The 12,206-nt window shown below is 33.9% G+C and overlaps 2 protein-coding genes and 1 non-coding gene across 3 annotated transcripts; 1 reads left to right on the forward strand and 2 right to left on the reverse strand.

The window, feature by feature from the left end:
• Positions 1-732: 732 nt before the first annotated feature.
• Positions 733-1,274, forward strand: RO3G_04932 (uncharacterized protein; the record flags this gene model as incomplete). Its single annotated transcript, XM_067659522.1, has 3 exons — positions 733-798; positions 1,145-1,189; positions 1,230-1,274. The coding sequence occupies 3 exons, from the start codon at positions 733-735 to the stop codon at positions 1,272-1,274; spliced, it is 156 nt and encodes a 51-aa protein (XP_067515623.1).
• Positions 1,275-2,675: 1,401 nt separating this feature from the next.
• On the reverse strand, positions 2,676-2,757 carry RO3G_19054. The gene has a single exon. It is a non-coding gene; the product is annotated as a tRNA-Ser (tRNA).
• A 1,085-nt stretch (positions 2,758-3,842) lies between these two features.
• Positions 3,843-8,681, reverse strand: RO3G_04933 (uncharacterized protein; the record flags this gene model as incomplete). The annotated part of the gene is made up of 2 exons (XM_067659523.1): positions 3,843-7,000; positions 7,160-8,681. 2 exons carry the CDS (start codon positions 8,679-8,681, stop codon positions 3,843-3,845), a joined length of 4,680 nt encoding a protein of 1,559 aa, XP_067515624.1.
• Between the last annotated feature and the right edge of the window lie 3,525 nt (positions 8,682-12,206).

Below are 12,206 nucleotides of genomic sequence, written 5' to 3' on the forward strand. Positions count from 1 at the left end.
TATAAATTTCACTTTTTTTTTTCTTTACTCTGCATAAAAAAAATTAAAAGTATCTTCCTTCATATGCTGAAAGGTTAGATGCATTTTTGAAGTTGTTCTTGAACTTGAAGTCAATCATTGCTTTAAAATAAGGAAAGATAAATAAAGAAAGAGAGAATAAGCAGAGTAAGAAAGAATAACAAGTAAAAGCTTCATAAACAAAAAGGTCGATTGGCAGTCAAAGGCAGGACAGATGGCATTGCGATAGTAATCAGACTTTAGTTGTTTTTTGTCCCAAAGGGATCGTGTAAAATTGAATAATGATTTGGATTGAACACATAAGAATGTTTTGATAGAGGATAAATAATTGTCTGATGTTGTAGACTAGATATGGCTGTTTATTTTGCAAAGTTAATAATATGTTTTTTCGTTTCATATGTTTATAATGTAAAGTAAAATTGATTTAGGGAGTTTTGATAGCAGATCAAATATTTAAATAGAAAGTAAATAATCTTTAAAAAGTGATACAATGGATACCATTAACTTCAAAAGAATCAATTAATTTGATTTTAAAGTAAAAATCAAAGAGTTTAATAAAAAGGTATTTGAATAATGTCTACTTTAGTTCAAATAAAATAATATAATAAGGATCATAGAAAAAACAATTTGAGTTAGCTTAAGGTAAGTATCCAAAGGTGTTATGGTTACTGAACTATTTTGCTTGACAGACTTTTCATCCGATTTGATTTTATAATGTTAGAATTAATCAATCAAAGAAAAGAAACATACTATTGGAACGTAGTTTTAACTGCCGTGACCGTAAGAGTTTAGACAGAGTAGATTTGACTTTCCTTTGGAATACGAAGGGAGTTGAGTTCAAAGTTATGAAGTTAAAATTTGTAAATTTGATTTGCTTGTAGTAAGTGACCACCAGATCTTGTATCATAGATGAAGCAGTAAAAAGTAGTATAAAGTTTTCTTGATAAGAGAAGTATAAAATTGATACGTTCAAGATAATTTGGCTTCAAAAGATATTCTATGCAGATTTCTGAAGTTGTTTATCATTGGTTTATAATAAAAAAGATACAATAAAATAAAAAGAAGTGTTATTTGTATAATTTTATTTTTTGTGCTTTTTCGATGCTTAATTTTTGATAATTTTTAGGGACTGATGTCCGTTCTCATCAAAGGCTACATCAGCTTTGTTTCAGTAGATAAAAAAAAAGTAAGCTTACTAATTTATTTGAAAGTGCTACGGCGTAAGGTTGGAGTTTGTGAGGTTTTTATGGTGCTAAATTGGTTTGATTTAAAAGGCTTTTGATATAACTCAAATATTTGTGTAAGGTTTGTTTTCAAAAAAAAAAAAAAAAAAAGTAATTTAAGCATGAGTTACTTGTGTTAAGTGATAGGCATGTCTTATTGAGTAGATCAAACTAATTTGAACAAAGTAAAATGAAAAGATAAAAGGAGAAAATGGAGAAAAGGGATTACAATGCAATATATTAAGTTTAAGGGTCTACTTAATGTTAAAGAAGAATAAAATAAAAGAGCTTTGCTTTGAATGATATTTATTTAAAATAATCAAAGCGTGAAGTAGATATGTAAGAAAATAAATAAGTCAAGAGTTAAGAAATATAATGCCATTTATATGTTTTTGGAAACGATTCATAAAAGCTTTGCTCAGTAAGAATCCAGAAAAGGTTCATGATACTGTAAAGTTCCGTGTTGTAGTTCGATTATAGGCCTCGAAATGTAAACTTTCAGCAAAGTTTGGTTAAGAAGGGTTGAAAAACGGATAATAAAGTAGATTTGGTTATCGCTAGTGATCGCCAGATACTGTTAAGAGGATCAGACTTGTTTTAAAAAGTAAATTAATTTGATTTGAATAGAATAAGATAAAATAAAAATGATTGAATTCAAGGGACTCGAATTACTTGAGTTATAAGATAAAGGTCAATGTGCTTTAACGAAAAAGGTACCTGAGGTTTATTTGAATAAAAGATATTTTAAAAGTAAAGTGAAAAATAAATAGGCTTTTCTAAGTGAAAAAGAAATGGATAAAAGGAAGAAAGATCCTTTTATAAGAAAAGAATTTAAATTTATTGTTATTTTAAAGGTTGGCTTGTAGTAAGTGAGTTAAATTGGGTAAAGTTTGCTTGTAGAGCTTGATTTAAGGTTGTGATTGCCTTGTAAGTTGCTGTTTTGTATGGAATTTAAGCAGATGCTTGATAAGTAGTGACCACCAGATCTTATGTGTAAGATCAATACGATGTTTCTTGATAAAAGTTAAAGTAGAGTAAAAAGTTTAGGTAAACAGGGACTTTCTTGTTAAAGTTTGTTAATTATTGAGTAGAAATATATGATTTATTTTTACTAACTGACAATTTCTTCACAAAAAGATGGGATATATATATATGTATAATATTTTTTTTTTCTTTTTAGCTTTTCTTATTTTTTTGACCTTTTTTATATTTTCAACATTTTTTATCTTTATAACTTTTTTCATTTTTTTAATTTTTTTATCTTTTTGACTTGACTCGGCTAATCTCTGTGCATCTTCATTGCCATTTTCGTTACATTATTAAAAAAAGTGAAGTTGCTATTCCCGTTCTTATTCTTACAACACCAATGTTTGCGTTTCCAAAGATAGTTGATCGTTTCGGCAAAAGTTTTTACCGAAACGATACCAGAAAAAACGTCACCTGCAGGATTCGAACCTGCGCGTCCAAAGGACAATGGCTTAGCAGGCCACCGCGTTAACCACTCCGCCAAAGTGACTTGTTTTGAAGTGATAATTGACTGATAAATCTGGCTGATAAACTCAATTCGGTTCGGAGATATGTTTATGCGAAGCGCTACGGGAAATATGATTGGCTGAATGGTCTATAGTGGAGAACGGGTATAGTCGACACCAACTGAAGGAGGACCCCTGGGTTGATCAGGTGACCTGCAACTTGCTGGTGGAGCTCAAGTGAATTGATGGCCATATACAGTTGGGGTACACTTTCCTTTTTTTGTCGGTGATGTTCTAGGTTTAGCTGGGTGGTTCGATATATATTGGGTGCTTCTTCCGATGACATTCGCTCAGATCATATGTTTTGTTTTCTCTCTTCCGTTTGACGTTTTCTTTTGTCTGATGTTTTATTTTCTTTCCTTATCATCAGTTACCCTCGTCCATGTCCTGATCTGTTTATTTTTTGTTAATGCTACTGATTCTCTGATAATACTTTATGCATTTGCAAAAGTATATAAAGTCTTGTAAATTGTTATTGAATAAAGTATGGAAAAATCGACCTATTTTTTTTACTTTATTTTTTTATTCTTTCTTTTTGTTTAGGATAGGGGGTTTTAGGTAAAAGTAGTATAACAACAAAGATAAAGAAATACTGTTATCTTATTGACATGTCAAAACATGACATTGCCCCCTTCCAGGTTGTAATTATCTTTTCTGGAATTAATGTGGCAAGTAAAAAGATGTTTGTTTAACTGAATGTCAAAATGAGGTTTGAGATGTCAAGATGAGCTCTATTTGTTGTAAGAAATAGGTGCTTGGTAGGGTGAAGTCATATAACGTATAGTGGCTCTTTATATAAACATATAAAGTATAGTGTTCAAGAATGGAACAAAGCATTTAGGCGATAATAAACCCTAAACAGGAATTTATTGCTAAAGTGATGTTTGTCTGTAAATGTGACTGCGTACAAACGTGCAAATTGAAAAATATTAAGGCATGAGAAAAAATTCCATTTTTTACTATCCTTGTAAATATTTTATAATTGCGTTATTTGCTGGTAACATATATGTATAGTTAATGAAAGTTGGGTGGAAGAAGGTCAATGTGTTAACGTCTGTTTCTTTTAGAGTTAGTTACATTGCGATGCACATTTTTTCTTTTCTTGGTTGTATCTTTTTTTAGGAACAAGTTGAACCTCGCGCGCTGGTTCTTGTTCACTTATACGTAACCAATACTTTTGGATCGGTCTGTAATCATGGAAATGACTAGCCGGTTCCCAAGTGTCATCTTCTTCTCCATAACCTTTCCATCGAACTTTATATAAGTAATTACCCGGTGATCCCTTATGGTGTAAAACTGCCTCAACATCGTATGATTCAGATTGATCAGTATTGGATAAAGATACTTCCTGGGAAATAACCTTTATTTGCGATGGAGGTACATCTCTTGGTAAGAGTGCTCCAGTTGCATCAACCAACACGTATGAACCACCTTGAGTTTTTCTTTTGACAGTGTAATTACCAACGTAGAGGGGATCACTTTTTGCAACACGGTTTACATTCTTGAGCGTGACTTGACTACCAGTGGGGATATCGGTTAGAATTCTGTGAGTTTGGTTGAACTTGTCTCGAGAGGCAGCTTGTGAAGTTTTTATTTTTTCACGAATAGCAGGTAAGACAGTGTCATTAAACTCGTTAATTCTAGTTTCTAACTGTTTCATTGTTTCAGGCGATTTAGTTTTGTCCAGCACGTTATTATAATCCTTGTTTTCATTGGGACGTCTTGCGAACATCAATGAGAAAGGTCGTGTGCCGTGTAAAGCTGTATGTGTATTGTTGAGGGCTTCTTGGGTACTGTCAACATACAAGTCCCAATCCTCAGTTCTGCCTTGTAATCTTTTGTGCAAAATATTTTTTGCTTTGCCAACCCATCGTTCAACTATACCGTTAGCTCGGGGATGATAAGCTGATATGAGACGATGATCAATACCGGATGATTCAACATACAGTCTGACGATTTCATTGACATACTCAGTACCATTATCACTTTGGATAATTTTTGGTCGACCAAAGAGCGATAAGATACTCCTTAATGCAAGTGCAATAGTGAGAGAGGATTTATCGGGCAAGGCTTTGAGTACACAATATCGTGTAAAGACGTCCACTACCAGAAGGATGTATTGATTACCTTGTACTGAAGTAGGGAAAGGTCCGGCTGTGTCGATACAGATGTGATCCCAAGGTGCATCAGCATAGATTGAGGTTAAGGGATTGTATCCGTGCTTTGCGATATTGAATTTTTGGCAATCAGGACAACTACGTATTATTTCAAGTGCATCTTCCTTGAGCTTTGTCCAGTGAATACCATCGCTATGTAAAGCTGTTACGATTGCTTGAGCTCCACGGTGTCCTTCTAAGTGTGTATCCATGAGTAGCTTTTGTCTGTCTTCTGGTGCTGGGGTCATCAAGTCAGCAGGCATCATCATTCTGGATGTAAGAATTGATCCGTTAGAATTGATAATTTGTGAAGTGACAATTGTTTTGATGGTTTTATTATCCCCCTCCAGCGTTTTTTCAGGTTCAAAAAGACGCGACAAAGCATCTGGCAGAATATTTTGAATACCAGGTCGATGGATGATTTTGAAGTTATAATCCAGTATAGTATCCAGCCAATTGATCATCATAGCGTTAGCTACAGGCTGAGTGTGGAGATAAGTCAGGGCCTTGTGATCAGTGTATAAGGTGAATGGGTTACCCCACAAAAATGGATGAAACTTCTTTAGTGCAAATATCACTGCTAATAGCTCACGTTTAGTGGTAGAATAATTCTTTTCAGATGAAGAAAGTGAGCGTGCCATGAAACCGATATATCGAGTCTCATTTTTGATAACTTGGTAAAGAACAGCACCAATTGAATAGTTACTAGCATCAGTAGCAACGTAAAAAGGTTGTTCTAAATCTGGATGATGAAGAAGTGGCGCAGAAGACAATAATGCCTTGATTTTTTCAAAAGCACTTTCTTGTTCAGATGTCCAAAGTTTATCAAGTTTACCTTCGAAACGTAATTTGTCCAAAGGCGCAGTGACTTCAGAAATATTTGGCAAGTATTTTCTAAAATAATTTACCAGTCCTAAAAAGCGTTGAATCTCTTTTCCAGATGAAGGTCTAGGCCAAGTCAAAGCGTTTGTAACTTTACGAGGATCGAGTCGAGACCCTTTGGCATCAACACAGAAACCAAGCAAGTAAACAGTAGACTGCGCAAAATGACATTTGTCTGGGTTAAGGATCAAGTTCACTTTAGTTAATCTCTGAATTATGTTTTGCACATGTGTGATGTGTTCCTCATAAGACTTGGAAAATATGATGATATCATCAACAAAAGCCTGTGCATAAGGTAAATCACGTAATACAATATTAATCACTCGCTGATAACGGGAAGCAATATGTTTCAATCCAAATGGACAACCTCTAAATTGGTATTGTTGACCTTCAAAAGTGAATGTGGTCTTAACACGATCAGGTTCGTAGATTTGGAATCGATGAAATGCTTGTCGAAGATCAAGAGTGGTAAAGATAGTTGATCCTTGTAATTGATCGAAAATCTCTTCAATCTTTGGAATAGGATGTCTATCGTTTGACACGAGAATAGAATTTAACAAGCGAGGATCGAGACAGGGTCGATGTCCTGTGAGATTACCAAGCAAGTCTTTCTTAGGTGCCAATGTTAAAGGAGAATTCCAATCCGAATTAGGTGATGCACGTTCAATAACTTCATCCTTTAACCAAGTGTCAATACATTCACGCATGATTGGTAGTAATTTAAAAGGAGTACGATATGGTGCACGGTAAGCGGTTTTTCCTTTAACAGTATCTAAACGTATAACTGACTCGGGTACAGTACAGAATGAATTCTTTGGTATTAAGGCATTTTGATCAACAAATGGTTTAATAGCATTATGGAAATGAGCTTGTTGCTCAAGTGTACCGAAAGGAGCTTTGTTAGGTTCAGGTGTGTCATCCGTAATCTCTTTGTCAATAACTGGTGCAAGATTAGGATGTCTGATAGCTAAGTTGGTAACAAGAATGTTCAACTTGTGCATTAGGTCTAATCCTATTACAACTTCAGTATCCAAGGAAAGAGGAAGGACTTCAAAAGAATGGGATGTATGAATAAGATTTTTATCATTATCACCGTAAATAACACTTAATGGAAATTTGGTTGTACCGAAACGTTTACTAACATTATCACTTGTAGCAAGTATAACGGAACCAGATACATTTCTATCAACTGCAATATTATATTTATTAACAAATTTTGTGTCTATCGAGCTAAAAGAAGAACCACTATCAACCAGGGCCATAGTGTTCACGTTCTCTATAGTGATAGGTACAATTAAAGAATGGTTAGTATTTTTAAATACTTCATTCTGTTTTGTTAATTTCTTACAGTCATAGCTAACTGGATAACCCTCGTCATCCACGTCCATCAAGTTGCTATCACCACTAGACACCTTGGAGGACGCCTGTTGTGGTCTAGCTTGAGGAGTGACGGTGAGGTTGGGCTTGTTACCATTGGAATTTGCAGTATCCAAGCGAACAGAACGGATGGCCTTAGTTGGACCATGATAAGGCTTGTCACGAGGACAGCGAGCAGCGTGTTCTTTGGACCAAGGGACATTACCCAAACATCGATAACAGTTCTTGGCAACAGACACAAATGATAAAGATCTATTAGATGCAGCAGAAGGAGTGATCACCGAGGAAGAGTTTTGCTTCAGCAAATCCTTGTACTTGTTGCATCTTTCAGTGGGATGATTGGCAATACCATGGATAGCGCAGCGGAACTTGTTCTTCATACTACCCATAGACACTCTTTTACCATTGCCAAGTTGGTTGTTTGAGGTTTCCAAGTTGTTTGGATTGTACTTCGATGCTTCTGTTCCCTTAGAAAGGAGAGGCGAGGAGGAAATTTTTAACCCAGATTCTTGACGGTTAGATGAGCCACTTTCTGAACAAAGGTTTGATGACAGGACCATTCGTGCTTTGGCAGCAACTTTTGTCACGGAGTCTTGTTGATCTCGACCAAGGTTTAGCAAGGAACGAGAGACCTCCTGACGTAAAAAGCCTGGTAAAGCACGCTTGTAAATGGAAGCGGTCCTGATGTCATCATCCCATTTGGCAGCCCTTCGAATACGTTGAAATCGATCTGTAAAGGCTTCAATGGACTCGGTTGGAAGCATTTTAAGTGACAGGAGCTGGTCCATGTATTCCAATTCTTGAGCTACGTCTTGTGCAGCATAGGTCTTGACAATGATCTTTCTTACTTCAGACCAAGTCAAACTACGCCCTTTTAGAACCTCGTTAAACCATGAACGTTGATCTCGGTTCATCTTGATTGGGACCAGGCGAGACCAACTCGAATCAACAGATAGACCATTTGACTCAATGATTAGGGAGAAGGTGTCAAGTAAGTCTTCTACGGAGTCATGTACATCGGCATCTTTTCTCCAGACATTACCCCTCCATTGCCAGACAGGAAGATCAGGTGGGATAATATGAGCCGACCGAGTGTTAAAAGCAGTATTTGAGAAGCCAGGACTGAAAACAGCATTACCTACGGGTGTAGGAGGAGTAATACAGAAAGCTTGAGCATCATCTAAGAACTGGATGCAGTTCTTTATATTAACTGCCTGTTCTTGGAGCTTGGTTAGCTCTTCTTGAGGAGCTCCAGTTACCACAGCACGAGCGATCTGTTGTCTAAGGTCTGTCAATGTAACCCTCAGACCCATAACAGCATCGATAGATGGATCTTCTTTTAATTCAAAACCATTTGAAGTGGTAGAAGCAGCTTCTTCAACGATAGCCATTTCTATGTCTTCACTGACCCTGGATGTCTCTTCTTCTTGTTGATTAAGGTTGCCTTTCTTATTAAGGGAGGAAACTTGAGTGGATTGATCGTTGTCAGCCATATTTTGTAATTTTAAACAAAAGTTCAGAATTCGTTAAAAAAAATGAAGTGTTTTTAAGTATTTAAAATATGAAAAAGAAGAATTAACGAGACCGAACAATAGTTCTAAAGTCGAATTACTTTTATTAAAGAAAGATTCCAAGGCTATTTATATTAGTTTGAGCAAGACCTGAGATTAAATGACAAGAGATAGTTACGACCGATATGATTTGACATGTATAAGAAAAATTTTATAAACTGATGTAAATAATCAACTGTTGAGATGAAAGTGAAACTTGGCTGTTCAGGGCAGTTGGTAATTATCAGGATCTATTCTTATTCAAACTCATTTGTAAAGATTTAGCTTAGAATGATAAGACTGTTATCTTATTGACATGTCAAAACATGACAGAACTATTGTTCGGTCTCGTTAATTCTTCTTTTTCATATTTTAAATACTTAAAAACACTTCAGTATCTCTTTATTAAGTTAAGATAACTAAGATTGAATATGATAAATTCTACATGTAAAAAGTGAGAGTATTTATAGACATGATACGGATAAAGAATTAGGACAGATTTATGATCAATTCGACAGAATAGATGATTACTATTTCTAATTATTAGTTTAGCCTGTTCCTAGCTTGTATTATCAATTATGCTATTGGGATGGTTTCAGATAACTCTGGATGTAGGACTATTTAAGGAGACGGTACGGATGAATATAAAATCCTCTAGTTCCGTGATTGGATATTACGGCTAATAATAATATCTCAGTTAGGATAAATGTTTACATGACTTAATGATGATCCGGTAAGTAATTGTCATTCCTTATTCAACATGCTCATATCATTAATAAACTATATTACAACCACGCCATACATTTGACTATGTGAAGTTAATATGAATAAAGCTTAATATAAAAATCTAATCAAAGTCTTTTATTGATCTGTGTTGGGAATAATGTTATAAATGATTCCAAGTTATGTCAGCATATTATTCAGGATCATATTTGATTCCTTTTACTAAAATAAAGTGACTATAATCTTATGTATCCTTAACAACTTCAAAGAGCATCTTACAACTAGGCCCAATGTAACAAAAGCGAATGAAGAGAACTTGAAAAAAAAGTAAGGAGCTGTTTAAAAAAGAAAAACATGACGTAACGTGAGAAAAGGCCTGTGATTTGCTGAATTCTGCAACAGCCATTTTTTCAAGCCACAAAACGTTTTCGTTTATGCCAAATATGAAAACCACTAAATTTAATTTTGAGAAGGTTCATAACCGTCTCTAAAAACTTTTGCCATCATCGTTTCAGGCCCTACTGATGATCAAAACGTTTTCAAACGCAAAGCACTGTACAACTTTGCCCGTTATTCTAAACGACAAAGCATTCAGTGTTATAATAAAACTCCATTCTAATCATTTCGAAGTCAAAAAAATACATATTATTTTTAAGTCAATTTGATTTAACTTGTGACATTTCTTTTATTTCAAAAGGACAAAATTTCTAGACATAAGGGACAATCATTTTTTGTTTAAATGTTATATTTTATTAAAAGTCCAGTTGAGCGCTAAAAATAAAACAAATAAGTGTCCGCCCGGACCAGATCAATCCGTTTGGAGGTTTGATGTTTAGAAAAAACCCCTTCGGGTTCAAGGGTAAAGAATGAGAAAGGAAAGTAGGGTGCATAGAGAGACATACGAAGTTAGTTAAATTGTCTCAGCCATTCAATTAGTTTTTGGCCATGAGGTGTCTTGCATGGGATGATTGTATAGTGTTGTAGTTGATCTAATTCATGGAGGATAGAACATATAACAGGCCATCGACAGGTCCAGGACAGAGCAATACTAGAACATTTAATTTTCTCAAAGTGACAAAATTTACCGTTCTCACTGTACAATAGTTAACATTCAACGTAAACAAGCTCAACTGGACATACCGCAATAATATTGCATAATTCATTATAAATCCCGATTAACTAAAGTATATCTGACAGCTATCATACTCCATAGATAACAATTATGTGCAGTGTTATTACGTAATATTTATGACGTCGATAAACTTTATATGGAATTTGTAACACCTTTCATTTCTGTTAGCATATCATGTTGCTTTGTAAAAATTGCTATGCTCCAAAGATAATCATTGTATAATAAGCAAGCATTACTAAAGATCAATAATATGAAAGTCAGGAAATGTAGTTATTGTCAATGTTTATTTACATCTTACTAAAATAAACTGATAAATGATGAGAAAGTGCTTATATAAAGTTATGTAAAAATTTGCAAAATAACATGTAACGTTTAGGCAACTACATAATACGTATACTATAAAAATTATATAAAATTTGGATACATACCATTAGGTAAAGCTATCAAAAGTGTTTCTGGTCAAGTTAAGTTATTCTTTATCATTATTTTTTACAAGCAAAATAAAGTGAAATTGAAAAGTTACACCATTTTCAGACGGTCGCGTTTTTACAAGCTTTATATTGCAATATATATGTATATATTAACTAGTAAACGTGGTATTTATTCCTGCAAATACTGTATAAAAGCTATTATTGAAGAATCCCCGTTTCATTTACATGTTTAAATAGAACAAACTGATGAATGATGATTACTACCAATTTTATCATTATATATTATGCATTAAAAAATACAATGGTTTTTATTTAAATGAGATACTTATTAATTAACAAAACGATGTTACTATAGTTCTTCATATATCATGATACAAATGCAATCTTGTTTACTAATATACTATAATAATGTCTATAATGTCCTTTCTCAAGAAACTGATTGGTATCTTATTTATCACCGATTAGTATTTATTTAGCTAAATATTGCATGGTTAGCAGCAAAGTTATATATATATAAAAGCCATTTTATTCCAAGATAGTTCATCAATGTGAAAAGGGAAGATATATCTTTAGATATTTATCTTTTAAGTCTTTTTTTGTTGACCTACATTCACTCCTTTTAATACATGATAAATCTCTGAAGGAAAGAAAAAAAAAGCATGATTAGTACCTGATTTATTATTACAGTTATATTAAGAACATTATAAATCAAATACTTTCTTCTTTTTTCTAGTTTTTATTTTATATAAAACACAAAATTATATAATATGCCAAAAGCAAAAGCGGTAAATAGAAAATCAAATGAAGTGAACCGAAATAATGAATAGCTTGTATTATTATAGTCGAGAAAAGCACTTGATCAGACTACTGAATTTACCAAGAGATCGCCCCAAAAAAATCAGAAAGAGCAAGAAGGTGTTAAAGGAGATTCAGAGGAAGAGATAAAGAAGCGAGACAAAAAGGATGGTGAAAAACAGCAACTTGAAGAAAAAGCAACAACCTCTGCAGAAGAGCTTGAGAAAAACGAAGCAAATGACGATGAGGACACAGAGTAATAATTTTTAGTTTTTTCTCTATTTATAATAACATTCTAGACAGAGGAGAGGAAGAAGAGGAAGAAGAAGAGGAGAAGGAAGGAGTAGTAGAAGAAGATAAAGAAGATGACAATAAAAGAAATAAGAA

Source organism: Rhizopus delemar, genomic scaffold, assembly GCF_000149305.1.
Source record: "Rhizopus delemar RA 99-880 supercont3.3 genomic scaffold, whole genome shotgun sequence".
Lineage (NCBI taxonomy): Eukaryota > Fungi > Mucoromycota > Mucoromycetes > Mucorales > Rhizopodaceae > Rhizopus > Rhizopus delemar.